At 38.3% G+C, this 27,838-nt stretch overlaps 2 protein-coding genes across 8 annotated transcripts in view; one reads left to right on the plus strand and one right to left on the minus strand.

The window, feature by feature from the left end:
- BTD (biotinidase) overlaps nucleotides 1-27,838 on the minus strand; it is a 68,810-nt gene that overhangs the window by 17,818 nt on the left and 23,154 nt on the right. The window contains exon 1 of one of the 4 annotated variants that reach the window (XM_049799237.1): nucleotides 1,235-1,290. The exons of 2 other annotated variants lie outside the window; for them this stretch is intronic. The gene's annotated coding sequence lies outside the window, so the exon portion shown is untranslated. Of the gene's footprint in view, nucleotides 1-439; nucleotides 594-1,234; nucleotides 1,291-27,838 lie in introns of those variants that run through there. One more of the 4 variants, XM_049799242.1, reaches the window with a different exon arrangement.
- HACL1 (2-hydroxyacyl-CoA lyase 1) lies at nucleotides 138-26,595 on the plus strand. 4 transcript variants are annotated; one of them, XM_049799230.1, is made up of 17 exons: nucleotides 138-332; nucleotides 1,049-1,153; nucleotides 6,338-6,378; nucleotides 7,686-7,766; nucleotides 11,876-11,948; nucleotides 12,477-12,554; nucleotides 14,110-14,204; nucleotides 14,624-14,736; nucleotides 16,402-16,537; nucleotides 17,697-17,802; nucleotides 19,213-19,296; nucleotides 19,594-19,695; nucleotides 21,235-21,389; nucleotides 22,802-22,960; nucleotides 23,279-23,386; nucleotides 23,988-24,174; nucleotides 24,607-26,595. In XM_049799230.1, the coding sequence occupies exons 1-17, from the start codon at nucleotides 252-254 to the stop codon at nucleotides 24,637-24,639; spliced, it is 1,737 nt and encodes a 578-aa protein (XP_049655187.1). In that variant the 5' UTR covers nucleotides 138-251; the 3' UTR covers nucleotides 24,640-26,595. The 4 variants fall into 4 exon arrangements, with proteins under 4 accessions (XP_049655187.1, XP_049655189.1, XP_049655190.1 ...); XM_049799232.1 differs by lacking the exon at nucleotides 138-332 and having other exon boundaries at nucleotides 6,326-6,378; XM_049799231.1 differs by lacking the exon at nucleotides 138-332 and having other exon boundaries at nucleotides 1,065-1,157.

Raw genomic sequence — 27,838 nt, forward strand, 5'->3', positions numbered from 1 at the left:
TCTGATTGGGTGCCCGCTCTAGCCAATAGGAGGCTCCCCCAGCCTTCGCCCCGGTCCCCGCGCCGCCTTGCCAACGGGGGTCAGAGGTGGGTAATCGCGGCCCTCGGGCCCGCCCCCTCCGCTGTCTCATTGGTCGGAAGGCGTGCTACTCGACTGCTCCCGACCTTCGGCCGGGGGTTCTGTTCCGCCTGCTTCCCCGGTGGGCGGCTCCGGCCTGGGCCTGGGCCGGAATCACGGGAACGGGAACGGGAATGGGAATGGCCTCCGGGAGCGCTGCGGAGGGGGAGGCTGTCAGCGGGGCCCAGCTCATCGCTGAGTCCCTCAAGGCTCAAGTAAGAGGGCGGGGGGGCAGGCGAGCAGGTTCCCTACGGCGGGCGGGCAGGGACGGTTCCCCCCCAGCCCCGGGGCCGGAGAGGCGAGGACGCGCGGCCGGACTCACGCTGGGAGCCGCTGCCGTTCTCCCGGGGCCCGGCGGGAAGGGCTTGCCCCGTTCCGGTGCGGGAAGGAGGGAGGCCCCGCCGCAGCCGGCCAGTGAGCGGGCCCCCGGCCGGTCCCTCCGCCGCCGCGGGCAGGCGTGAGGCGGTGACTTTCCCCGGTCCTTCACTTCTTCCTTCTCGGTGTTCGTTTGCTGTGAAAGCGTAAAAACATGAAGCGCCACGGGGGATTTTCGGAGGAGGTGAAGTTGGCATACTGAGACACCGGGAAATGGTGTAGCAGGGATGTCCCCGGTAGGACGTGGTCGGTAAAAAGCACTAAACTTCTGCTGACTGAGGAGCCGGGCTGAACCGGTTGTTCTGCTCCTCGTAGGCCTCCAAAACCCAGTGCTTTCACAGCGACAGAGGACTGAGCTGCAAACGCCAGCTGGCGTCCTATACGTTTCCACAGCGGCCTGTGAACTTCTGTGATGTGAATATATATATATATGTATATGTTGCTACAATTTATTTTTAGACTTCCTGTGTAGTTAGTACGGCTGTATGTGGCACGTGCTTATTAAAGCTATCTTTTGGAAACAATTCTGATTTCTTTTAACATTTTGCTTTTTTAGAACATCGAATGCATGTTTGGCATTGTTGGTATTCCTGTCACTGAAATTGCAGTCGCAGCCCAAGCAGTTGGAATAAAATATGTAGGAATGAGAAACGAACAAGCTGTAAGTATATATCTGTAGCGGGACCAATCCTTTCTTTTAACTGTTGTATAACAGAATGAAATCCAATTCATGTGTACTTACTAGAAGGAATGTGGTCTCTGAATGTTCCTGTCCACTTACGGTCATTCCGGAAAATAAGGGAGAGCATTGGTGCATTGAGTTGGGTGTTTCCTTTTGCCCTTCTTTACCCACTTCCATTTTTAAGTGCCCCCTACTGTTTTAATAAGGGAATTGCAACTTTCTTCATTTTTGGATGCCTTTCTCCAGTAAGGGAGAGAAGATAGGATGAAAATAGGGAGAAGAAGAATTTGAACAGAGCATTCCAATACAGAAAGAAAAAATGAGATCGATTTTGTCTCCTTCGAGTAATATATTGTCAGATTTTATTTGCCACTTTTTGGGAGGCTCATCCAATCCATTTTTTGTTTTCTGTAGCTTTCTATAGATTTTTCAATGTACTTTTCCCTTAAATTTTTTACTGTCATTGTCTTTTGCTGATGTCTTCCCTTCCAGATTAGGAAAATATTATCATTCTCTCTCTAACTAGTAGTATTTTAATTCCTTTTTTAGGACTTTCTTAGCTACTTTTTTCATTTTTGCTTAGAAGGATATTTTACTTAGGAGTTATTTCCTACAGGCCTGAAAGTGTAGGGATTTTTTTCCTTGTCTCTGTTCTGTTCTTGCGGTGTCCAAAGAGGAAGGTTTTCCTGCCGATAGACTTCTCCTGACTATTTTCAATAATAGTGTTATCTTTTTTTTCCTTAACTGTGTTTTAAAAGTTCACCAGACAGCAAACCATAGAAAGTTGTAATGCTTCTGAATGCTCAAAATCAAGCACAAACATACACTTAGACTCTTGTAGTTGTATATATTTGAGCATCGTTGTCTGGGTATCAGAAATTAGACTCAAGCTCATTATCATTTTGATGTTATGCCACTAGTTCTGGTTTTGTTTGGTTTTTCCCAGTAGTAACTCTTTAAGCTTCAGTAGTTTCTTAAGTGATTTGAAGTTGAATATAATAACCTCAGGTTTATACCTCATTTTCAAAGATAGCTATACAAGCTGGCTAGCTATTGGACTGCTAGCAAATCAACCATCAGCTTTCCATACTCAGAGTTGCTCTACTACGCTTGTCAATTTTCCATAACTGATGCCAACAAATAATTAAATTGCTCAATTATTATCTTATCAGGAGGTCTTTCTTGTGTTTTAACTTGTTTATGGGTCTTGTCTCTCTATGAACACTATTAATTGGAATTTTCCCACTTTGTAAAAGGAATTCCTTCTAATATTCTGGACCTGCACAGTATTCAGGTGCCTGTATTTTGTACCAGTGTTCTTTTTTCTGTTTTGCACCGTGTAGTTCATAGCCTTCATGGGTTGTCCCAGATGTCAACAAAGTATTATAATAGTACTTCTCCTAAATCAGGTGGTCATGAGCTGTATGTTTTTGCTGTCTAATCCATACATCCTTATTGGAATGTGAGAATATACAGAGGCACGTATGTGTCTGTATGGAAAATCTGTACCATGTGAGAGAAGCAAACATATATAAATATGTTTAAAAGGTATATTTGATTCCTTTGAAGGGCTGGGAATTCAACACGGTCTTTATATTCCTGTAGGCCATTTAGCCAGTATTCTTGTTTTAGCTTTGGTTATGAACATGATTAAAATTAATTTCCTCATGTGTCTGATTAACAGAAAAGACTGCTTTGCACTGCCAAATGAGATGCTGTCCTATTTATCACTCTTTATTAGACTCTCTTCTGTTAGAGTGAAGAAGACAAGAAACGTTCTGTTGTGTAAATGGTGAGATATTTTGCTTAGGGGAATAACAGTAATGTGAAGACTTGTTAAAACATCAAAATGTCAGGGTTTCTCTTCTTTGGGAAGTGGAAAAGGATGAGCAAAGATATGTCTTGTAGTGGGGATTTGTTTTCTTTGTCTTCAGTGAAGACATTGAGTAATTGCTTGGCAGAGGAGAGGATAAAAGGTTATGCACAGTATATTCAAGATACGCTTAATGTTTACACATGTCATAGTTTTAATTATCTAAGTTTATTAGTTGTGTGGTCTGGCTGTGGAGGATGTGTATACAGCTGCTTCCTTTATTGGTGAAGGCAGCTGTATAATAATCTGAGATGTATGAGTTTTTTCCAGGGGTTGAGTTTCTGCCTCATTTCTGGGCCAGGTGTAGCAAAAGCCCATAAGGCTGCAGAATAAACTGTTTGACTAGAAAGACCACATTAAAGCATGAAGTTAAAACTAAGTAGTACTACCAATATCTGTTAGCTAATCTCCTGTGGCCTGTAATATGCCATAAGTTTGCTAGCAGCAGTTTAACCTGTGTCCCATATGCCCCTTGAACACTGAATAGCTGTGTTGCAACTCAATAGGGGCATGTGTTTTGTGTACTGTCCCTGGGTAATTAGAGATTTCTGTGATTGTTTAGAAGACAGATAACCCAGGTCAGTTTTAAAGTTCAAAAAAACCCTTTACTAGATTGTTATTCATTAACAACACACATTGCTAATATTTAGTTCTTAATCTTTAGTAATTATCGCTACATATTCAAAGCAGTCTCTTCTTGATAATTGTATCCTAAGTTAGTCGTGAGCATACAATATGCTGGAGCTGGTGCAGTTCCAGCTGCTGATGGTGCTAGCTGTCGAGGGAATCGGGCTCGACAACTCTTCAGTAAAGGCAGCTGGAACTAAAGTGGGTATCTTTTTTTCTCCACCCCTTAGATTCAAGATCTATTTTTATAAGACCTTTTGGTCTCTGAACAGGTCTTGCCCCTTGGCCTCCGTGTCTGGACTATGGACTGTGTGGTACTGGATGGCGCTTTCCGAGGCCAAGACAGGTGCCTTATCCTGTTGCACATCTGTTGCTTTTCTTTTTTGATTTTGTTTTGGTTTTTTCCCCTTGCTTAGCCATTGCTGCTTTACCTAAAGCAAAACAGCGTCTTCCCAGATCTCAAAGTTGCACTTTTTCAGTGATGAGTAATTGGCTATGAGCAAATTGTTTATTATTCTGGGACCGCCACTTTCAACCTGTGTCCTTATTTTTAAGGCCCGCACTTAAGTAGTACGTGGTAACAAAAGACACTACGTACCAAGCTCAGGTTCATACAGCAGGTTCTAGTAATAGGTCAATCACAAGCTCTACAGTCCAGCCCTGGAACATTGGGCATGAGGTACAATTAACGTAAGGGCCTCAGACCTGCCCCGAGGCATGGCAGTGCTGTTTTAACTGGGCTTAAGCATTGTTTACTCACTATGTTGTATTAGTTGGCTTATGTTTGAGTTGAAAACAGACTCATTAAACCCTGCTTAGTGTGCTTGTACTTGTATGGGAGGAACAGGCCTCTGCTTTGGCTACAGTTCAAACCCAGCACTCATGGGTGGTTGCAAGCTTTTGAGTTCAAGTGCCTACATCTAGACTTCCTACGTTTCTTCCTAATGTTGATTGTGGGTTTGATGGGCAATGGCATTTTATATGCCTACATCCTTCTTGCCTGTCTGAGGAACATACGGATCTGGTTTCAGCTGATTATCTGTTAAGGTCACAACACAGTTGATGAGGGCTATTATTCACATTTTAGTGGTATGGGTGCAAGGTTCATCAGTAAAATGGGTTTTCATTCTTACTGTTCACACAAAAAAATCTCTTAAGTATACCTTCAAAATTATTTACAATCTCCTCTCCTCTAAATACAGATAACTTTAGTCATGTTGCTTTCTTGCAGAAAGAAGCAGTGAAAGTTTTAATGGTATTGACAGTGCATGAACCCAAATTCTATGTGCTGCTTTATTTGCCAGTCGGTTCTAAAACATGATTGCCATGGAAACTCAACACCATGCTTTGAGCTCCATTAACAAGTTTTTTAGTAACACCTACTCCAAACATTTCTAAATTTTTGCACACAGATATGTCGTCAAATTGTTATCTAGTTCTTGAACATTAGTAACATTTTTCTTCTCCGTGTTAGAGGCACATGAAAAGTAGAAAGAGATTTTTCTTTTCAGTGTACTTTTTTGTCAACAATTCCTTATCCTAACGCTGCAAAGAAAATGAGGATTTCTTATTATTCCTCTACTAAGCTCCACACTTTTGCTCAGACAGTTGGTCTGTATCTGTAGGAGCATGCAGATATTAAAGATAGTTTCTCTTTCCGTGTAAAAGCTTCTAAGTAAGAAGTCTGTGTTTTCACTCATTTAAGCTGAGATTGCTGTGTTACCTAGAATTACTCATAGGTTTGAAGAAAATATTTAGTAGCTTTGTAAACTTTTAGAAGGAGCTTTTGTGTTACTTATTCTTCTTGCCACAATAGTACTTAAAAAAACCTAAAAAAACCAAAACAAATAAATAAATAAACAAAATAAAACTAAAAAACCCCAACAAAATCTCAACTCTGTTTAAAAATGAAAGAGGGAGGCTGTAAGACCAGGTAAAATTTATATCTGAATGTTTAATATTACTACAGGAATAGCATAAAAACATAGTCCTTAATAATACTGCTGATAAGCTATGCTAACACATGTTGTAGGTGTTACTTTTGTGAAAATTATTCAAAACACAATTTTTGTTTATAATGTCAAAAGTAGCTAAAGCTAAGTGTGGTGCCAGAAATGGAGTGAGAAGTACTTCAGCAGCTCAGCTTTTAAAAGGCAATCCCTAATCTTCTAATGAATCTCTCCAGTGTGTGATTTCAACCTTTTGCTTAATTTCTGAACTACAACAGGTTATTCCAATGATGGCTGGATTTCTGTTTGTTGCCTTTCTCCTGCAAATCCCTCTTCTGTGTTAGTCCAGAAGACAGTGGAAGGCAGAAGTTTCATATGTTGTTCTATTCAATTTGCTTCCCTGGTTTTAGGGGTTTTCTTTTACGTGGTTGTTCGTTCTTTTTTTGAATCCCAAATATTCCTTATGTAATATCCTGGAACAACAGGAGCCTGAAATATGGAGAGGAGTCTTGAGATTTTTCACATAAACCTTCATGAACACACCTTATAATGGGGAGGGTGAAGGGGTGCTTTTACTTACATTTAAGCTCTGATGATCAGGGAAAAATCTGTACCTGCTTATTTTCAGTATTGTTGTTGAAAATTATGTACAAGATATCATGAAATGTGTATATATAATAATAATTGTATAATTAACTCCAGTATTTTCAATAGGCCTGTTATGCTGCATCTGCTGTTGGATATTTGACTGGCAGGTACATTCCATATTTATTTATATTTATAATAATGTAATTTATAATATTGACTGAGTTAGACTCAACAGAAGCTAGGAACATTTTTCTGTTTTGGAGCTGGGTGTTTTTAGTGTGTGCAGATGTAGGGCAGTTAAAATGGAACATGAATTTTAAAATAACTGTCAATAAGTTATCAATATTTCTGTTGCTATGTATCAGAGCAGGAGCAAGAAGGTGCTTAAGCTCATATAATATTGTCCATCTTATAACTTTCTTTATTTTTTCCTTTTTAATATCTGAATAGTAGCTTAACACCATTGGTATGAGGGGCAGAAATCATGCCACCATTCTTTGTTGCAACTTGGTGGACCTGCTATACCTCAATCTCATCATCTGGGTGTATTGTTCAACAAATACCTTATCAATACGGAGACTGATCATATGCCTTCGAGTCTCCCCTATGCTTCTCCTGACACAAAGTACTGGCTTTTCCTCTTTTACTGCATTTTGCTCTTGATGTTGTTGGGAAGTGTTCTGTGGCCTGTGACTTGAGTTGTGCTTCTTAGGTATCCCATGAATCCTTTTCTAAAGTAAAATCTGGTGTCTGCTTGCTCACAAATGCAGACCTGAGGATGCAGGTGATCTTTCCTTATTCTGTCTGCAAGCATGACACCTGTGTTAGAGTTTTGTAGTTTTTCTTTATTTGAATAATCATCTGGAAGTAATTTTTTGGGTTTTTTTGTTTTGGTTTGTTTTTTTAATATGTAAAGAGTCTGTAAAGCTACTAGGGAATGGTCAGTAGTTAAGAATGATCATTTTTATCTCATCACATGGAATAACAAGTGCTTCTGCCTGAATTAAACTGTAATAAAATTTTTGTTGAATCAGATGCACTTCTTCCATTGTGAGCTTTCTTCATTGATATCCAGTGCTAAAGTGCAATTGAGAAAACTGCAAACCTAAGTGGCTTACCAAGTTCCATATAATTGCTAGATGATGGAGTAAATGTGATAACAGAAGTAAGGAGCTGTGTTATGATAAGCCTTTGTATGTTGCAGACCTCTGTGTGGGTGGCACATACCAACTGTTCACTTGCTTTTTCAATTGGGTTGATGCAGCTAAATGATTTCTGATTCCCATGTCTATCTTCAGTCCTTCATACAAATCCTTGCCATTTGTGCATTTTGATGACGTGAGTAAAACTTTAACATTTTGTATTTCAGCATCTCACTAATTTTTGTTGGTGATTTATTCAGTGTTCCCTGTGTTAACTTTCCTTCTCTCTCCATCTTTTTTTTTTTTTTTTCTTTTGCCCCCCTCCCCTGTAGACCAGGAGTGTGTCTTGTAGTGTCCGGTCCAGGTTTTCTGCACGCACTTGGTGGGATGGCAAATGCAACCATGAACTGCTGGTAATTTAACTACTTCCCTTTAAAATTCTAATAACTGTTTGCTGTTATTTGTTGCAGATGTTGAGTTCCACTGTATTTAGTATAGGACTTATGTTTTTTCTTTCTTGTGGGTAATGAGAAGGGAATTCTTCATTTATCAACCCTAAAAGTAATTTAGTTCCATTTTTTGTATTCTCATGCATAAAAGTCTCCTTTTTGTCCTACCCCATTATGCATGTATTGGAAAATCTATCAGCATACCTGATTGTATGGGTACATGTGAAAATGAAGTCGATATTCAGCCTGTAATGCTTTATTGATCGTGGAAAGTCTTAGAGAGTTTTTCTAAATTTAATTCCACATTGCCTTTGAATTACTGTATTTCCTATGTGAACAAATTGACAACTGCATTGTTAAAATCTGTATTTGCTCCCCACGCAGACATTTAGAGCAGTAATTAAGTATTGAATTAAATAATGTACTGAGTGATAGCGTTTACTCCCACAAGCCTTCAGAGGGACATGGCAACTTTAGCTGGTCTGCCACTGAAAGCTGTTCAGAAAGATGTATGAGGTACTTTGGGTAGGAGCTCTGGTAGTACCAAGTCACATCCCCTGGAGCATTAAGCTAGCATTGGTTGAGGGACAAGGGAAGCTCAATAATGGAAGTGCTAAAAAATCAAGTCTCTCAAACTTTGAAAAAAGACCCCTAGTGTTCAAATTCTTTTTTAAAAAATGAGTTATTGAATAAAGTTTTGCTGTCCCTATGTGACCTTAGGTTAAAAAAAATTCACATGAAAGCCTTGCTTTTGAACAGTTGTGGATTTGGTCATATTCATGGCATTTGCTTATGGATTTGCAGGAGGCATTTCTATTTTCTCACAAACTTAATTTTGTTTGAGATGAGGTCTGTTTACCTGACTTGATCTTGCATCAACCTGTACTCCTGGCAAAAGGTGAAGGGAGTGACTTACCTACTTTGGCAGAAAATTTGACAATATAGTAAGAGGATTGGTTTTTACTGACCAAATCACAGTGTTTGCCCAATGATTTTTTCCATTGGTCGCATCTGTCTTGCCTTTTGCCTGCCATGTGCCAAAAGGAGAGAAGTAAGCATTCACAAACCCTAAATTTAGCCTAGTGAAATTAATTTTCCTTGGCTCCTTTGTTAGTAGGCCCTCCACTGAGTGTTTGAGAATCCCAGACATGGTTTCACATTTACATTTGACTGGCATTACCGTTGTAAGAACGGGTGCTATGCTTTGGAGAGGAAGACTAGGGATTTTTCTGTTAACTAATCTGCTTTCTAGCCTGTTTCACTAGACAGCAACATGAGTACTTGGGCAAGTACTACAGAGAAGGAGTGTTGCAAGGGAAGAACAGGAGTAGCCCAAGGAAAAGAAAGGAAAATACGTTACACGTTGAGGGGTTTGGTTACGCTGATCTAATACAGTCTGCCACGAAATGGAACATAGGCCTGTATCATCTCCTCACCTTTCTCCTGGGCATGTACTTCTGCTGCTTGCTCTCTTGACAGCTCTGGCACTTGTCTGCCTTAACAATCACATTCAGTTCATTATTTACTTATTTTTGCTGGGTTGGCTTTTTGCCAGAATAAAGTCATGTTAGATGAGTGATCTAAATCAGCTTACTCTGCAGTCAGGCAAGCATCAAGTACCTAGGCAAGGAAGGGAGTAGGTTATGCAGCTGGAAGCAGAAGTTAGAGAGGTCTTCCCCTTTCCGTGGCAACAAGGTGTTAAGTCTCCTGCTCTATACCATCCCCTGCGAGGAAGTGGCATGAGGAGACCAATTTGTAGGGCAAGGTTAGCCCTCATCAGTATCTCCCAGGTGTCATGTGATTCCATGGCTTTACACCTGGAGTTGTTAATGTGCTACAATGGCTAAGCTTTGTCTCATTTTTTGCAAAAGTAAGGTAGTAGTTGAACTGACCCTGCTGGTTCTGACTTTAAATAACTCTGACTAAGCGAGACTCATTAAAGCTCAGTCTGAGTTGTCCTCCTTGAGCCTGGAGACCCATTCCTGTCATTGTGCTCTGTTTCAGTCTCTTCCAGGTGAAAGAAACCTCTCTGGTATCAACTGGAAGAAAGTCAAGCAGTCTGATAGCACAATTTGCTGCCAATTGTGATTTTAGATTTTATTGCCTGAACACAGGTTGGCTGAGTAGAAGAGCCTTTGGTTTACCCTGGAAGCTTGTCACAGTGAGCTCTTGGACATGTAAATCTAGCCAACTAGGTAGCTAACGAGGCCTTGGTAAACTGCATTTCTGAGGGTAAAACCTTTTGATATTTCATGTTAAAAATTACCTACTGTGCTGCTGCCTTCTCTCCTGCCTTGTTCTGAGCAAAAGTTTTTGTATCTCATTTTGGCTATGAGAATAGACTCCAAAGAAGAGTTTGAGATAGTTGGTAAGATTCAGTATACAGTAGCATGGTGAAATACCATACTCTTTACCTGAAGTTGATGTTGAAATTTTCTTCAGTTTACTCAAGTTCTTCTCCTGCAAGTCCATAAGAGTTGCTATTCTTATTAGTTTCACTGTTGTTTTTGACTTAATTTATAAGCACTGCTCTTTAAAATGTCCACGGTGTTGTGACAGTAGTACAATGATTTCATTAGGGGTAAAACTTCTTCCTGGTTAAAATTATGTGAACTTTAAAAGTAGAACCAAATCTTTTCAAGATATAGCTGTTGGAGTTGGCTTTCTTAACAGTAGAGCATTTTCTTAATTATATTTCTGTATTGGAAAGTAGTAGTTACTTTGTTTATTAAAACATTTAAATAAATTTGAAAAAGATAATTGGAAGGAACACAGGGTTTGTCATTGTGAAACAAACTGTTTACATATGGATAATCATTTTGCTGAGGGGAGAGAATTGGCAGAATAAAATATCTAGAGCATACACAAAATATGTTTTTCCATAAGGATTTTTCACAGAGGTAAGATACAGTCTGAAGTTCTTACCTCACTGTGTCAGGGGATTAGAACTGAGATTTTTGATTTGTGGGAGAGAAATGGCCTGGTTATGAAGCTGGGATCGAGATACACATATCCCCAAATCTTATGGGTGATTGAATTTAGGATTATGCATTGAGCACACTGTAAATGTTTCAGCTTAATACATTGTATAGATAAATGCAGTCAAAGGAAAGGCTATATCTGAAGATAAATTGTTTTGGAGAAAAAGCCTAGAAAGGTATTGACCCAATATTTCAATTTAGTGTGGATGAATGAGCAGATTAAGAAGACAGCTTTCTTTTATTGGCTCAGTGTTTAGCATTTCAAGGAGTTTGACCTACAAACTGAATAAAAGACCAGTTGTCATTCACTGTAGGAAAACAATTTATTTCATTTTGTGGAAATGATAATAAAAACGTGCTCCTGTGGAGTGTATAACCCATATTCTACACTAATGCTGCCTTTCTCACATATCCATGAACTAATTTAAGAACAGGACTGCTTGTAGGCATGTTAATTTTTTGTTCATCTCTTTGGTCTTTGGGGTTTTCTACTAAAAACTGAATGCAGGGAGAAGTGCTGTTGGATAGTCAACTAACTTCTGCTGTGTTCTGAGTTGTATACAAAGAAAATCTAATCTTTCTGAAGAGATTGTTTCCTATTGCGTTTCTTTAGTTCTAGTGTTTGTGCATGTTACAATGCCTGTTATAAACAAACATCTTAATGCTTTTTAGATCAATCAATACTTTATAGCTTTTTAGATTAGCTGTTGCCATTCCTGTCAAACCACCTTTGTCACCCATGTTATCAAACTTAAATGAAAATTGCTAGCAATATGACTTGCTTTTAGAATTTTCATGCTAGATACAGATCACATAATATGGCCAGACTGACCTAAAATTAGTGACGCGCAAGCTGCTACTAAGTCTAAGGGCTGACACGCTGATACTTAGAATCCACTTCTGTATTGTGCTGGTCACTTTGTATTCCTGTTGAGATCTGTGGATGCTGAAGGTGCACAAGATCCCAAGACCAGTAGGATTTGACCATAAGGAAAGTTTACAGATGTGATTGCAGTTATAAAAATATATATGTATGCTTAAGGTTGGTTTTGTTTGTTGTTTTTTGTTGTTTTTTTTAACATACTTTTCTAGGCCTTTGATTGTTATTGGAGGCTCTTCTGACAGAAATCAGGAAACCATGGGAGCTTTCCAAGAATTCCCACAGGTACACAGACATACAACTTTCTGCAGAAAGGTTTCAGTTAAATAATTGATGTTGTTTCTTCATTAGTGTGGGAGTAACAATCCCAAACACTAACATTTCCTAACAGATCTTCTAATACTGTTGATTTGCTCCATCTGCTGGTTTAAAATTCATATTGTGTCAATACAGCAGATTACCTGGAATGTCTTGTTCATAATCATGTTAGAATTCATGCTCTATTTTAGGTTCTCAGCTGGTATAAATTGCCTTTGTCTGTCTGTCCTTTCTGAGATGGAAGAAAACAAAATAAACTTTCCAAGAAAAGAAGTATCACTTTCGGGGGGGAGGGGGGGCAATACTTAAGCAGTCAGGGGGATGGGTATGGCTTTGACAGTTTCCACCAGCTGAGGAACTGCATTTCTCTATATGGGAGTTTTCAGCTTTTTGCTTTCCATTTGGCATTTCTTCCATTTTATTCATGTTGAAATGAGATGGTAATGAGCAATTCACTTTGATAAATCAATATAATGGTTATATGCATTTATTCAGGTTGAAGCTGGTAGGCTCTACAACAAAATGTCTGTGCGCCCAAGCAGCCTGGAAGTTATTCCTGCTATTATTGAAAAGGTATGAAAAAATACTAAATTAGCAACAGGACTTCAAGTAACTGTCTCCTCCTTTATAAGTTTTGAGGGTTTATTTTTTGTATAGTGGGTACTGTAAATAGTTTGATCCTGCAGATGTTAGGTGATGGTTGTGTCTAAATTAACAACCAGGGAGGTTTTTCCTATGAACAATGCTATGGAACAAGTTAGAAATAGATTCTGGTCCAACCTGATGCTTACTGATCCCTGCAGCATTTTTTGTTAGCTTCAGTCAGAGCTGGAAAAATTTTATGAAATAAATGCTTTTAGGGAGAGGTGCAATAACTAGAAATATAATACTACAAACTTCAGCTCTTTTAGCACTCATCGTGTGAAGGAGATTTGGACAGGGGGGCAGTGGAGACGGTTGTGTTTGGGTTTTGGAGTTTGGTTGTTGGTTTGGTGGGTTTTTTTGAGAGAGTAAGAGAAAACACATCCTTATCTCAATGTTTCAGAAAGGATTACAAAAGTCTCTTGCTCCTGCTGTAGCAATGCTTCAGCCATGTGAGCCTAAATTCTGCATAGAATGGTACTGTTTCCAGAAGTGCAAATTCAGCAGAGCATCCACCTGTAATAGAAGAACTGGAATCAAAAGGAATAGAAAATGGAAGCATTGGTTGTCTGTCTTTTTCTCTTTGTGCTACTTTAAATAGAATTCAGCATGAAAGTTTAATTTAGTATTTCCAAACACAACAGCTAATAATGCAGTTCTCATTGTAAATTAAACAAAGAATTTACAGTCTTAATGCTGTGCATCTACTAAAAGGCTTCAGCTGGCATATAAGGCAATATGTAAATAGCTCTCAAAACTTGAATTTATTGCTATAAATCAATCCATGGGAGCTTTCCCTGTGGTGGTTCAGCAATATGAAACAGCATGTTCCTTCTCTGCCTACAGAAGGGTTTCAGCTGGGATAGTTAATTGTCTTCCTAGCTGGTACAGTGCTATGGTTTTGAGTTAGGTATGAGAAGAATGTTGATAACACACTGATGTTTTCAGTTGTTGCTAAGTAGTGTTTAGTCTAAAGTCAAGGATCTTTCAGCTTCTCATGCCCAGCCAGCAAGAAAGCTGGAGGGCCACAAGAAGTTGGCACAGGACACAGCCAGGGCACCTGACCCAAACTGGCCAAAGGGGTATTCCATACCGTGTGACATCATGCCCAGTATATAAACTGGGGGAGTGGGGGTGAGGGGGATCGCTGCTCGGGGACTAACTGGGCATCGGTCAGCGAGTGGTGAGCAATTTCATTGTGCATCACTTGTATCTTCTAATCCTTCTATTGTTACTATTGTCATTTTATTAGTGTTGTTATTGTCATTAGTTTCTTCTTTTCTTTTCTGTTAACCTGTTCTTATCTCAACCCACAAGTTTTACTTCTTTTCCTGATTTTCTCCCCCATTCTGCTGGGTGGGGGGGAAGCGAGTGAGCGGCTGCATGGTGCTTAGTTGCTGACTGGGATTAAACCACCACATTTACACACAAAGATTTTTAAAATCCTTTCAAACCATGGTTAAAACTGTGATTATCTTTTTTCTAGGCTGTAAGAACCAGCATGTATGGTCGTCCAGGTTCCTGCTATATTGACATACCTGGGGATTTTGTGAATCTTCAGGTGAATAAGAGCTCTGTCAAGTGCGTAAAGATTATATTCATTATTTTTCAAGTCACTGAATAAAAGAAATTTTAGTTTTAAGTTACTCTTGTATTTTCTTTTCTTAAACAAGAAAATCCAGCCTCTAAATTTAACATTCCATCATAACGTGATATAGATTATAGTTTGCAATGCAATGTGCAAAAAGGAATGAATTAACGTGATGGTAATACAATGATGTCACTTTGTAAATCTCTGGAACAACACTACCTATGAGACTGAAGAAACATGCAAGAAAAACTTCAAAGCCTGTTTTAAAAAAATATATATCCTGTTCTGATAAATGCTGTAACATAGTTTGTAGCAACTGTGGTTTTTATGCCAAACAGTAGGTTCTGTCTTTCAACATTTCTTGTTTTGAATTTTTTAAAGAGCCTCTTATGTTTTGCTTGACTTCTAGATACGTGGAATGCTGCCTGCCACCTCCCATCAGCAAGGCTGAATGCTCTGCTGTATCCAAAGCAGCGTCTATCATTGGTCTTTCCAAGCAGCCTCTACTGATCATTGGCAAAGGTAGCATGCTTTAATGTAGCTCTGAACTGTACTAGTTTGGGACAAGAACAACGACTAAAGTGATTTCTTTTCCCTATAAGTGCTAGCCATGTCCTTTTCACTCTCTATTAAAACAAACAAACAAAAAAACCAAAACAAAAACCACAAACATTTTCATTGAAATTTGATGTTAAAATCTGCTCTGGTTTTAGAATATTTTTATTCTCTTGCGTAACTTGTCTTTTCCATCTAGTTTAAAAGTCAATTGATAAAATACAAGTTTAAGTAGAAAAAAATTGGATAACCATTGTCTTAAGCCTAGAGCCAGTACCAAGGGATCGCTTCCAAAATTCCAAACAAATTCTGTTAGAATACAGAAGTGATATTCTCTGTCTGATGCTCTGGCATATATAGCAAGAATCAGAATAACCAAAGGTCATTTTTCGATTTGGACTGACTGAAAGTGCCAGCCTGCCTATGTGGAGACATGAAGCAACACAGCAGGTGTTGCTGTTAATGCTGGTTTAGAGACTTTCCATTGTACTCTGCCAGTGTATTTCATTCCTGAAATAGAGGTGTCCCTAAAGAGAGAGGATAATTATTCACTGTGCTGGTTCACCTATTTTGTCCTTCCTTGTGGAATGTTAGTCATTGCAGTGGCGTTTCTGTTGAAGATACGGATCTGCTAGTAACAGAATTGATATAAGCAACTTGTTTCACGTAGGCTGTTTTCCTGCAGATGTGGGAACGATCTATATCTTGGAGAGAGGTTCTATGTTTAATCAGGGAGTGAAATAATTGAGATGAGAAGGATCTTATCATTGATTAGGTAATGAAATAATAGACAAGGTAGATCGGGAGAGGTTGGGTTTTTTTTCCTCTCTCTGGCTTGATACACATGAACAAAAGGGTGTACTTGGAAAGGGAAAGGTAGAAAATTCAAAAATACATAGATATATGTTTTGTTGATGTTAACAACTGAGAATCTACTTAACATGTATCTGGACTTTCTGCTATATATTTTTGTTAGCAGAAATTTTGGAAGAAACACAAAAGTTAATTCTTCAGGGTTTAAGACTCTTGGACTTAAATGCTTGCACAAGGACCAATCAGTTTTTCTAGATTACCTGGGCAACCTTATTTCAGCAGCCACGTACTGAAGTTAGCATCACAGTAAGTGTATGCACAAACACATATCTTTACAAGGTCTTCTTTGGGGTTCTCTTTTTTCATTAAAGGTTTGTAGTGGACCTGTTTGGACAGATTGTTATGGAGCATGTGGTACAACGGTATGCAGGGGGCAAGCAAAAAATGGCGTGACACAGCACAAAGGTCATCTCCTGTTGCTACTGCAGAAGTCTCTGCCTCGTAATACCAAACTTCATCCACTCAAAATTGTTCTTTTAGATAAACAAAATCTGTTCTTCCCTGCCCTGCTTTACAAAAATAGCTAAGTAGTTCAACTTAAGTCTTAAAAAAAAAAAAAAAAAAAAAAAAGCGCTTTTGTCAAAAATATGGGAAATTTGAACCCAAATACCTGTAGTTTGGCATGTTATGAAAAATAACAGTTAGCTTTCATAATGGGAAGTAGTATTCTTTCTGCCACAAATGTAATCAGTTTAATTGAAGTTGAAGTGAATACAGTAGGTTTCTGTGGTATTGAGCAGTCTTTTTCATTTCATTCAGGTGCTGCTTATTCACATGCTGAAAACAACATCAGAAAGTTGGTGGACCTTTGTGGACTGCCTTTTTTGCCTACACCAATGGCAAAAGGAGTAGTTCCTGATAACCATCCAAATTGCGTAGCTGCAGCAAGATCAACGTAAATATAAAACAAGGCTTCTAATCCTAACATCTGAGAAACAACTAGGGATTGTCGTGGTCTACACATGCCAGGGAAGGCAAAATTCGTACAACAAAAATTTTTCAACCATATTTTGCACTGCATTTTAGAGCACTGAAGATCTTGCTTGGAAAGAGACAACAGATTTAGGTGGATCACTTTTAACAATGCCTAGAATGCTGGCCGGGACGATACTTTATCTGAGAGCTAATACTCTGTAACTATGAAACCTATGGCAAGTAGATGTATCAATGTTGTTAGCATGTATTTTATAACATAACAGGCAAACATATTTCATAAACAGGCAAACAGTTTATGTTAAACATTTACCTTGGTGCACTAGACAAACTACTAGCTTTTTATTTTAACACCATAAACAGAAGCTTAAGATGCACACATTGCAGTTGAAGTTTTGCTATCTGCTGTCTCTGCATGGTGTTTGCAATACACCATCACTAAATAGCACTTCATCTAAAAAGAAAAATAACGTATTTAAAACTACACTGAAAGACTATGTTTAAAGTAATTTATAAGAGTTTTTTTTGGCTTTTGGCAAAATTAATGTGAATGGACTATAAGAGCCCTACTAGGTATGAATATGCACAGAGTCAGCTTGCAGGTGGAGCATTTATATACTTTGAGGTTAAAATATTGTCCGTTGTTGAACTTAGCTTTATCACTGTTAAGCATGCTGTTAAGAAAAATGGAGAATAAAATATTATACCAAATGTTGTCTACCTAGCTGAAAGGTAAATTAACAGGAGTCTAAACTGAGAGGTCCACAACAATCTTAATTTTGGCACCCACTGTTGCCAGTGTCACTGTAGTGAGTCTTTTGCTTTAACCTCAGCATCATTATAGCGTCTTGTTAGTCTCCTAGTGTAATGATTCCTTTCCCAAACACAGTGTATCAGGAAAAGAGTAACTTTCTTCTTGAGTTCCTAAACTCAAGAATGGCTTGATGATTGGCTGTGTAAAAGGACGTGGGGTTTTGGGGCTAAGCAAGCAGCTTAGAGGAAGGAAGGAATATATGTATATTCTGGGGTTTGCTGTGGTGATTAAGATTACTTCTAATTTTGAAAACACTATTGAAGTTAATAATTTCTCTTTATCTGATTCTCTTATTTCCTTTTATTAGGGCGTTACAGCATGCTGATGTAATCATCTTGCTTGGTGCAAGGTTGAATTGGATTTTGCATTTTGGTCTTCCACCAAGGTTTCGACAAGATGTAAAGGTTATTCAGGTAAGCATGAAAATGATTGTCACTTGAGGGGAGTCCTCTGTGTTCTAGCATTGCCTAGAGCAGTTATTGTAAATTATTTTGGTAGTGTACTTCATGTGGCAAATACTGCCCTATGGACAGTGCAGTACAGTGCATACAGTTACAGTAGTTCTCCAGAAATACTTCTGACTTCTTTAAATATTTTTTTTTTTACTTCCTTATTTTTTCTTAAAATGGTTACAGCATTGTTCCAGCTATCAAGGACTTGGTGCTGTAATGAGGAGGGCAGACACTTCTATGTAGCTGACTAATACAGGATTAGACTCATGATACTTGTGTGAACTTTGGAGCACTGGAATTTTCTGTGATTGAAAGCAAATTGTCTTGAAATTGTGAAACCTTTCATACTGTTTGACAGCTCTCTCAGCTGGATTTTTTGAAATAGTATTGCTTTTAGATCCAGAGTCAGTCAAAGAAAAGAAAGGCTATTTAACTAATTAATGTATTTGGCAATCTGCCAGCTCTTAAACAATTTAACGACTTGTCTTTCTATGTCTTTAAAAAAAAAAAAATAAATAAAAAAAATCTCCTCCCTTAGAGTCTCTGATCTAAGAGTAGTAGTTGATTCAGTGCACTGACTGGCCTGCCTTCACTGATCTGGAACATGATCTCGGCTTCCAAACTTTGCATCTTTTCTAGAGGAGTAACATACATTTCTAAGCTAGAATTCCTTTTGACTTATGAAATAATACATCTTTTATGTTTCCTTTTTCTAAAGAATGTAAAGAAAAATATATTTTCATCTCACGTAAAGTAATTTTTTTCACTGTCAAGGGTTAGTATTAAAATACTAATTCAGTTCATAGTCTGTGTGACCTGGTCATAAGTCAGTGTCCCATGTAGCCTTAGAGGTGTCATACATCACTGCTAAAGAAAGTGGAGAAGTTTCTTCAGTGGTTGCAATTTACTTTTCAGTTTGTTCATAGTAGCCAAATTCTGACTGCCAAGTGGCATACACAAACTTTTCTCAGTAAGAAAATTACTGCTTTGTATAGACCTTAAGGGTATACCTAAGCCTAGATTTTTAGTTCTTGTATAATTATCTCTAAAATCACCACCTTATTCTCCTTAATGTTCTAATAAAGCTCTATACTGTCTGCAAGAGCTTGAAAGAAGCAAGCAGTCAATTTAAGGATATATATATATATATATATATATATATATGAACTTTTATTAAAATGGGTATGTACCAGAGGATTTTACTTTGAATAAAGGATTTCCTGATGTCATTTCAATAAAAGGCAGAGGAAGTTATCTGTACAGCCAAAATAAGGTATGAAGACATTGTTAGACAATGTTCCTCACTTGAACTGAAAAAAAATTCTCTTTAATATCCTTGAGTTAACGGTGGTCTTTCTTTTTGAAATATAGATTGATATTTGTGCAGAAGAGCTGGGGAATAATGTGAGGCCAGCTGCAATTTTATTAGGTGACATAAACGCTGTGACTAAGCAGGTAATGTAATGTCAGGTGTCCTCCTGTTTTGACCTTGGTTTCCTCTGATAAATATGAAGTAAGTTACCAGTTAAAAAAAAAAAAGAAGAAAAAAAAGCCCACAAACTGTTCAAGGAAAACCATTTTTCAGGCAACATACACTGTGCATCCAGTCTATTCCCAAATTAAATGTTAAAGATTGTGTTTAGTGTTTCTGTCGTTGTGCTGGGATCTTTCTTGATAACATTTTTCTTGATGCTTGTGATGGATTTTGGATATGTTGAAAGAAATGTCTGCAATATTTCAATGTTGTTCCAGCTCTTAGAAGAATTCAGCAAAAGACCATTGAAATATCCTTCTAATACAGAGTGGTGGAAGAGGCTGAGAGAGAAAATAATGACCAATGAAGAAAGATCAAAGGTAGTATTATATTAAAGAAAAGAGGAGGTTTCTCACCTTAACAGGTATTGATGCGTAGTCAGTTTTGTCACTGGTCTATATCCAAGCTCCTCAATTACTTCTGAGAGTCACATCACCCAGACTTTGAAAATTTATACCATTCTGGTACAGGCTTACTCCTGTCAGGCTTATGAACTGGTAAGTTAAGTCTTAATACATAACTGCGAGTTAAGTATTCTAGGTTTTGTATAAATTCAAACTGAGTGGAAGTCATTGAACTTTGGGATTGGGTTCTTAAAGCCAGTGGTAGAAGACCACAGCCAGAGCTGCTGTGTTATGGGCAATGACTTCTAAGCAACGGACAGGTACTCCAGGTACCTCCAAATACTACAAGGGGAAGCTAGCTTACATGAATATGCATTTTTAGTTTTCTTCTGTAATTGTGCTGTTTAGCTCTTTAACAATGCTGGTGAAAGTGTAATCTGTGTTAAAAGCAAGTAGCTATTAAGGCCAAAAGACCACAGATGCTTGGCATATTCTTAACTTTATGCAACTCATATTCTGCATGTTTCAAGATTGGGATCTAAAATAAATTCATTCTAGCAGATCACTGTTTTGAACTACCTCCCAGCACACAGATGACAGCTCACTTTGCGTTATCAATAGTCAAACCTATGCGCAGAAAAATTTTACGTGTATTGTGGTTTAACCCCAGTCAGCAACTAAGCACCATGCAGCCACTCACTCACTTCCCCCCCCCCCCCCCCCCCCAGTGGGATGGGGGAGAAAATTGGGAAAAGAAGGAAAACTCATGGGTTGAGATAAGAATGGTTTAATAGAACAGGAAAGAAGAAACTAATAATGATAATGATAACACTAATAAAATGACAACAGCAATAATAAAAGGATTGGAATGTACAAATGATGCGCAGTGCAATTGCTCACCACCCGCCAATGCGCACCCAGTTTAGTCCCCGAGTGGCAATCCCCTGCCCCGACTCCCCCCAGTTCCTATACTAGATAGGACATCCCGTGGTATGGAATACCCCTTTGGCCAGTTTGGGTCAGCTGCCCTGGCTGTGTCCTGTGCCAACTTCTTGTGCCCCTCCAGCTTTCTCTCTGGCTGGGCATGAGAAGCTGAAAAATGCTTGACTTTAGACTAAACACTACTTAGCAACAACTGAAAACATCAGTGTGTTATCAACATTCTTCTCATATCTAACTCAAAAACTTAGCACTGTACCAGCTAGGAAGACAATTAGCTCTATCCCAGCTGAAACCAGCACAATGTGCCTCTCAGGTTAAACTGAGTTTTAATAGCTTCATGCTAATGATAGGCCATCCAAGGGTTGCTGAGCTGAGTGAGCCTCTGACAGATTCGTTGTGTCACCAGGATAGGTACAGAAGGAGTGACCTTGATGTAGTGCATGAAAGACCAAATACTTCAGCCTTACCTAGCAGAGTACATTTTAATTTCCATCATTACTATTTATATGTCTCAGTTCTGTACCTTATTATAAATTATATCCATAGGAGTTACTAGTATCTCTTATTTTTAAGGGATTAGCATTACAGAAATCCCTGCCTATGAATTATTACACAGTCTTCCATCACATCAGAGAACTGATACCCAAGGACTGCATCTTAGTAAGTGAGGGAGCAAACACCATGGACATTGGACGAACTATGCTTCCAAATTACTATCCCCGTCAAAGGTGTGGTATTTTCTTTGTTGTGCTGACTCAACAGGCTATGTATAAATGTTCTCATTTAGCTGCAAAGTATGATGGTCCAGAATTTTTGTAATCCTTTTTAAAGGTTCTAAATAAAAAAATAAAAGTTTAGTATGTTGGGAGAGGGGTTAAGGGAAGTTTTCCACTCATATACTGATGTCCTGTCATAGATTTTAACAATTCTCTGCAATTTGTCTGTGTGCTCTGCAACAGTGTGGCGATAGCTTCTCACTCTTTTGTGGGAAGCGAGTGAGGAGCATCATGTTGAATTCCTTGATCTAGATCTTTATTTTTGTGCTCAGAGCCTGTGGTAAAATAAAAACAGTCATTGGGATTCTCATGTTGAAAAGAATTCATACAAATAGTTTTTCTTTGAAACACACTTAAAAATGGGGACAACTTAAGAAGAATCAACTAATTTTGAAAATTGAATCATATATTGGGCACCCTTTCACATAAACCTGCATGCCTAACGTGTAGACATTCAAATTTGGAAGTGTTGGTATGTCACTTCAATCATTATGTGTAGTCTAGTTTTAATGTAAGTTGGAATTAAGTGCTGTTTCTTGAATGGGGGGAAAAGGTGAGCTCTGTCTGGTGAGGACAAACTTCTGATCTGAATGTGAAGTTTGTGTCTTCCTGTGAAAGTAGCACTGAAGTCATAAATGAACCTAAATACTTCTTTGTGAACAAAAACCAACCAACAAACCAAAAAAACCCCATACTTCCACTACAGTTGAGGGAAGAGTTTGCATTTTTTCCCCCTTATTTAAAACAAGGGCACAGTAATGTTAACAATTCTCTTTTCAGATTGCATTGTGCATTTCTGAAAGCAAATATGAAAAGTTAACCCTAGAATAATCTAGCTCTTTATGTACTTTTGTGTCCATTATGTGCTTCTGACTGAAATGATCTAACTTAATTACAGCTTTCAATTTGATTTCAAAAGTTGGAACAGAAGACTAAAATTTGAACAACAGTATTTAACCGATGGCTTTCAGACTTCTAGTTATATTTTCAAAGAATTTATATATAGAAAGATTTCATGTAGTTTGCCTATCTCTACAGTAATTGAATGTTTTTGAAATATTGTTACTATGCAAGCTAAAAGCATACAGGAATAGTTCTTTATTGTAGTACAACTAGTGTATAAGAGTTCCTAATTTTAATTAGAGTTCCAGTGTGTTTATATCACTTAAAACATTTGCAGTCTTATCAAAAGTTTGACTGAATGTAATAATCTCTATATCTGGTATCTCTTTATACCAATTGTTTATGAAACGGTATTTGAATAGTATATGGCAAATTTTTAAAAGTAAAGATAAGTTACCATGGATTAACTTAAAAGTTTGAGTAGAAATAAAGGGCTAGTAATTCTGTATTCTTCCCTTTAGGCTTGATGCAGGTACTTTTGGAACAATGGGAGTTGGGCTGGGTTTTGCTATAGCAGCTGCAATGATAGCTAAAGACCGAACACCTGAAAAGCGAGTCATCTGCATAGAAGGAGATAGTGCTTTTGGATTTTCTGGGATGGAGGTGGAGACTATTTGCAGGTAACTGTTTTTTGCTCAGGAAGACTCTCTTCGCATATTACTGGGATCAATTTAACTAGAAGGCCAAGGACACCACTGTTAGATGGGGTACTCCTAAAAGCACATGAAAACAAGCCAAAAAATATACATGGTTGTTTTTATGCTGTTGTGACATGTGTTTCCAGTGATGAGTAGATCATGTTTCAGGTGGAAGTGATTCTCTCTTATTTTTTTTTTTTTTTAATTTATTTTACTTTTAAGGAAAAGTAACACTTTTAACACCTTAGAGAAGGGTGCAAGTATTTCAGAATTCTTCCAAATGCATCTTTTTTTTTATAGATACAACTTGCCGATCCTGATTATTGTAGTAAACAACAATGGGATTTACACTGGTTTGGATGCAGATACCTGGAAGGAGATGTCAAATTTTGGAGATCTTGCTACATGGTGAGCATCTTCAAAGTATGTCACGTTAATTAAGGAAGAAGTGACAAAAATAGTCATTCTCTTCACTTTTAATGCTTTGTGATCCAGATTGAAATTTTTCATAGTGAACTTAGTCCTGACCTAAGTTTGTATAAGTAACAACCAGTTACCAAAAGCAAGCAACCAACCTAATTCCACAGTATTGTTTACACAGCAGTGCAGCAGAGAGATGACTCTCTATTAGTTGTCTCGGGTTCCTGCAGCAGTTCAGGCCACACAGTACAGAGTTCATAGTGGGCTAACCTCCAAAATCATGATAATCTCCAAAATTACCTGAGGCTTGTGTTCTAAGTTTACACTGGGCTTCTGCAGCTGAGATCTCTGTACCCAGAGAGCTAGACTAAAGCTTTGCTCAGGAACATCTTCAGAAGATGAAAATGAGTATGCTACCCTATAAACATAGCTTAAGCAGTATGGGAAACATAGTTCTTCCGGACCAGAAGAATTCGTCGGCCCAGCACAATATTCATCTTACACTTTAAAATCAGTGCTGAAGTAATTAAATTGGTCAGTCTGGCAATTCTTCCCTGCCATTAATCAGAGTGTTTCCATTTTGTTACAGTGTACCTCCTGTTTCTCTCCTGCCAAATTCACGCTATGAGGAAATTATGTCTGCCTTTGGAGGTAAAGGATACTTTGTTAAAACTCCAGAAGAATTGCAGAATGCTCTGAAAGCAAGCCTGACTGACAAGCAAACACCTTCTCTTATAAATGTAATGATTGATCCACAGTCTGAGAGAAAGAAACAGGTATGTGTATGTTTCCCTTTCTTTTTCTGCAAGCTTCATGTGGGCAAGCCTCTGAAATCCTCTGGAAGCATCACTTAAACCACAGAGAAAGCAGAGATAGTTGCAAGGCAGAAAGATTGTCTTTAGATTTGGAAGATAGGAGTATGGGTGCTTTTACACTGTTCCATCTGCTTTCCTTGTTCTTTGGTTTGTTTTGGTTTTTGTGGAGTTTTTTCCTTCATTAGCTATTATTAATGCATAGTGTCTTTTAATGACTGTTTCCAGAATTTATGGTTGTTCCTTTTCATTCCTGACAAAATGAGACAAAACGTTTTGAGCAGTCTTTATTTCCTGTGGATTCCATCTGGTAATTAATACATATTTGTATCCTGTTCCTCTTAATGTTTGTCCATTCTGATATGTTTTTTATTCTGGGGGGGGTTTTGCTTCCAGGAATTTCCCTGGCTGACCCGTTCTAACTTGTAGTAGAAGATGAAGATAATGGTGGTGCAAGGCAGTGTGTTAAGCAAAACTAAATTGCCTTCCAGAAGTGGAACTGGTACAACTCTATTTTACATAAGCATTGGAACAAAGTGGGATTTTAGAACTGCTATTAGAGGAATCATTACATGCTGAAATTAAGTAATTGTAACATGAAAGAGACACACATGAATGTATACCAGGCCTTCTAGCAGATTGTACAGAAACACTGATGATAAAATTATATACTTTTCCTCAGAGTCATACCCATCAAGCTTTGTGAATTAAAATCTTGGGTGTTCTGGACAAAGGGAGTAAGCTGAGGGGTTTATTCTGACTGAAACATAGAAGTCTTTGGCAGTCTGTAGTTATACTAGCTTCATTTTTAACTGACCACTAGGAAGCTACTTGGTAAAGACTTTGTCCTGTAAGGACTAAAACAAAGCATCTTATTGTGACAAAGTGCTGATTGGCCTCATTATGCATTGAAGCCCCTTGGGTTGATACTTGCTTTGTAATTTTAAAGGTTACTTTTTCAGCTTCTACTGCAGGTAAAAGTAGTGTATTAAAAAGTGAGACTTACTTAAGGATGAAGTTTCTGTCTGTTGCATTTGCTTTTGTTAACTGGGACTTATGGTGCTTGTAGGAAAAAAAACCAAACCTCTTAGGTTTATGTTTGAAGCTTTGCTCTTTACAAAGGCACTGTCATCCCTATAGGCTGAAAACAGGACTGGATTTATTAGTGAGGTTTCCAGGATCAATAGATCATAAAACTTTATATTCAGAAGCATTTTAAAAAAAAACAACAACAATGAAAGAAAAACAAAAAAACCTCTCAGCAGAACAACAACAAAGTGTTGGGCTGGAGCTTAATGTTCAGTTTGGCTGGCATCACAAAGCAACCAACCACCAGCATTTATGCTGTGGCTGGCTAATTGTGCAACAAAGGTTCTTCATATAATGTACTTACTGTATAGAAACTTAGTGCCCAACTGGCACTGTCTGTGATGCAGAGATGCTTTAAAGTGGATAATTGGCCTACCTGAGGTTATATCTACTGTGTTTTCATCTGTTGTTGCATCTGACAATCTGACTTGGAGCTCAGACTTTAAAATTGAACTACTTCTTTCTCTATGTTTCTGTCATGGCCTACAGCAACTACTATTCAGTATACTGCTAAGCAGGTTACTTTATATTTACGTCTGTTCTTAAATGCACTGGGAGGTTCTTTGTTGTTACATATGTAAAAGGGAAAATTCTGGCTCTGATTTGGGTTTTGATTGCTTTATTGTCTATTATTCCATTGACATTAAGTGTTGGTTAACTAGTGTCAGGCACTTGGATGACTCAAGAGGGAGGAGGACTGGGCTGGCAGGTTAGGTTAGGTTTGTTGCAAAAAGCTTGGCTTATTAGTTCTTGCACTTCAGCCTGGGTCTGGCAAAGGCCATGGGTTACTGTTAGGTAGAGGAATGTCTCTGCACACTCATGCAGAAAGCTAGTATCTGACATGAGCAAGAGTACCACAGTCTGACTAGAGGTACCACTACTTGCTGTGTGTGGGAATAGCCATGTGGCACTGGGAATGCTTGAGTCAAGAAAGGTAATATCCTTAGGAGCCCTAAGAAGATAAAATCCGTAGAATGGATGCAGCTCATGAATGAGCATAAGGCTGCTGTGACGGCAGAGTTGCTATGTTCTCGGGGCTACTCTGCAAGGGATGTGGAACAACATCGGATCCGGTCACCAATTTTTGTCTCCTCCTTCTTTTTAACTCCTAAAAATTGATTTTTATATGTTGCAGTGATTAAACATAATCCATTATGAAGATGTAAAATATCTGTAAGAGTTAATGCTGGGTCTGACCATAGGGCAGATCATTTGCATTGGATAAGCAAATGCAGATATTCTTGTTTTATATTTGAAAATTAATAAAAAGTTATTTTCATACTGTTTCTCCTTTAATGAGAGTATTTGAATTATATCAGCATTTTGTGTCAGCTGTCGGAAATCAGCTTACATTGGATTTTTAGAAAAGTTGAATAGTCACAGTAACATGCATAATTCATTTTAATATGTCAAGACACCTGGAAAATGGAAAGGAAAGAGTTTGAAACTGGGGAGCTGATAACATATTTGGATTTCACTGAGCTTTTAAAAAGCTCAAAGAAGAATTAACACTGCATTTCTTATAGCTTTAAAACAGACTAATACCACCATATAATAAAAATTCTTAGGTTGTTATTAATTACGGTTTTTTGTGAAGAGAGAGTGCACAATTTCCATATAAAACCAAGGAGCGTGAAATCTGTACTACTTTTATATAGTTTACCGCTTGATACTATGTTTTACGTCATGGAGTTGCATTGAAGTGAGGTGTTGGGCAGATAAAACTGTGTGAAAGACAAAGTTTTGGAGATGAGACAGGAACAAGTTATCTCTGAAATGTCCCAATTTTATTAAAAGGAGCAAAAAATTACAGATTATGTAAGTTTGGGGAATGCTGACCCATTTGACTTTAGCCAAGTGGAAATCTTTCTTCAAGGCCAGAGCATGGAATTAAAAGTATTGAACAGACTCAAGATGCCAAACTCAAGAGGAAGAAAATGCCTGGGCCTCAGCTGAGGGAAGATACTGTGCAAGAGGTACTGAGTGTAATTTACTGAGACATACCAGGAGAATATAGTGTTTAAATAAGGCAGAGTTCCAAATCTTTCTTATCGTGGCTTTCGGGTAAATAAAGAATATTTGAAATTTTGCTATACCTGTTGTGGGTGACCTCCATCATTCATTAGTCTAGTTCCTGTGAAAACTTTCTTACAGGGGCTCACTCGGTTCATGTGGTTGGGAAACCCAGTTCAGGCCAGCAGCGCTCCTTCTCTTCAGAGAGGACACCAGCATGCATGAAACGGGTTGGAACCTGGGACCAACAAGTGGTACGGGGGAGATATTACAGAGATGTCCAAAACCCAGCAGGTAATTTAACTATGGGACCTCAGGTGAAACCAGCAGCAACCACAATGAAATGGCCAGGTATAAAGAATAAGAAGTAAGGTTTGTCACTGTCTCGGCACCTCACAAGATAGTTTAAGGTGTTGAATGTGTGATCCTGCAGCCTGTTGGTATGCTCAGCTTGGAAACGGGTTTAGTTTGCAGTAATTACTAGCTTTTTAATAATTATGTTTCACCTTTACTCTGCAGTGAATTC

Source organism: Accipiter gentilis, chromosome 4 (genome assembly GCF_929443795.1).
Source record: "Accipiter gentilis chromosome 4, bAccGen1.1, whole genome shotgun sequence".
In the NCBI taxonomy this organism is placed as follows: domain Eukaryota; kingdom Metazoa; phylum Chordata; class Aves; order Accipitriformes; family Accipitridae; genus Astur; species Astur gentilis.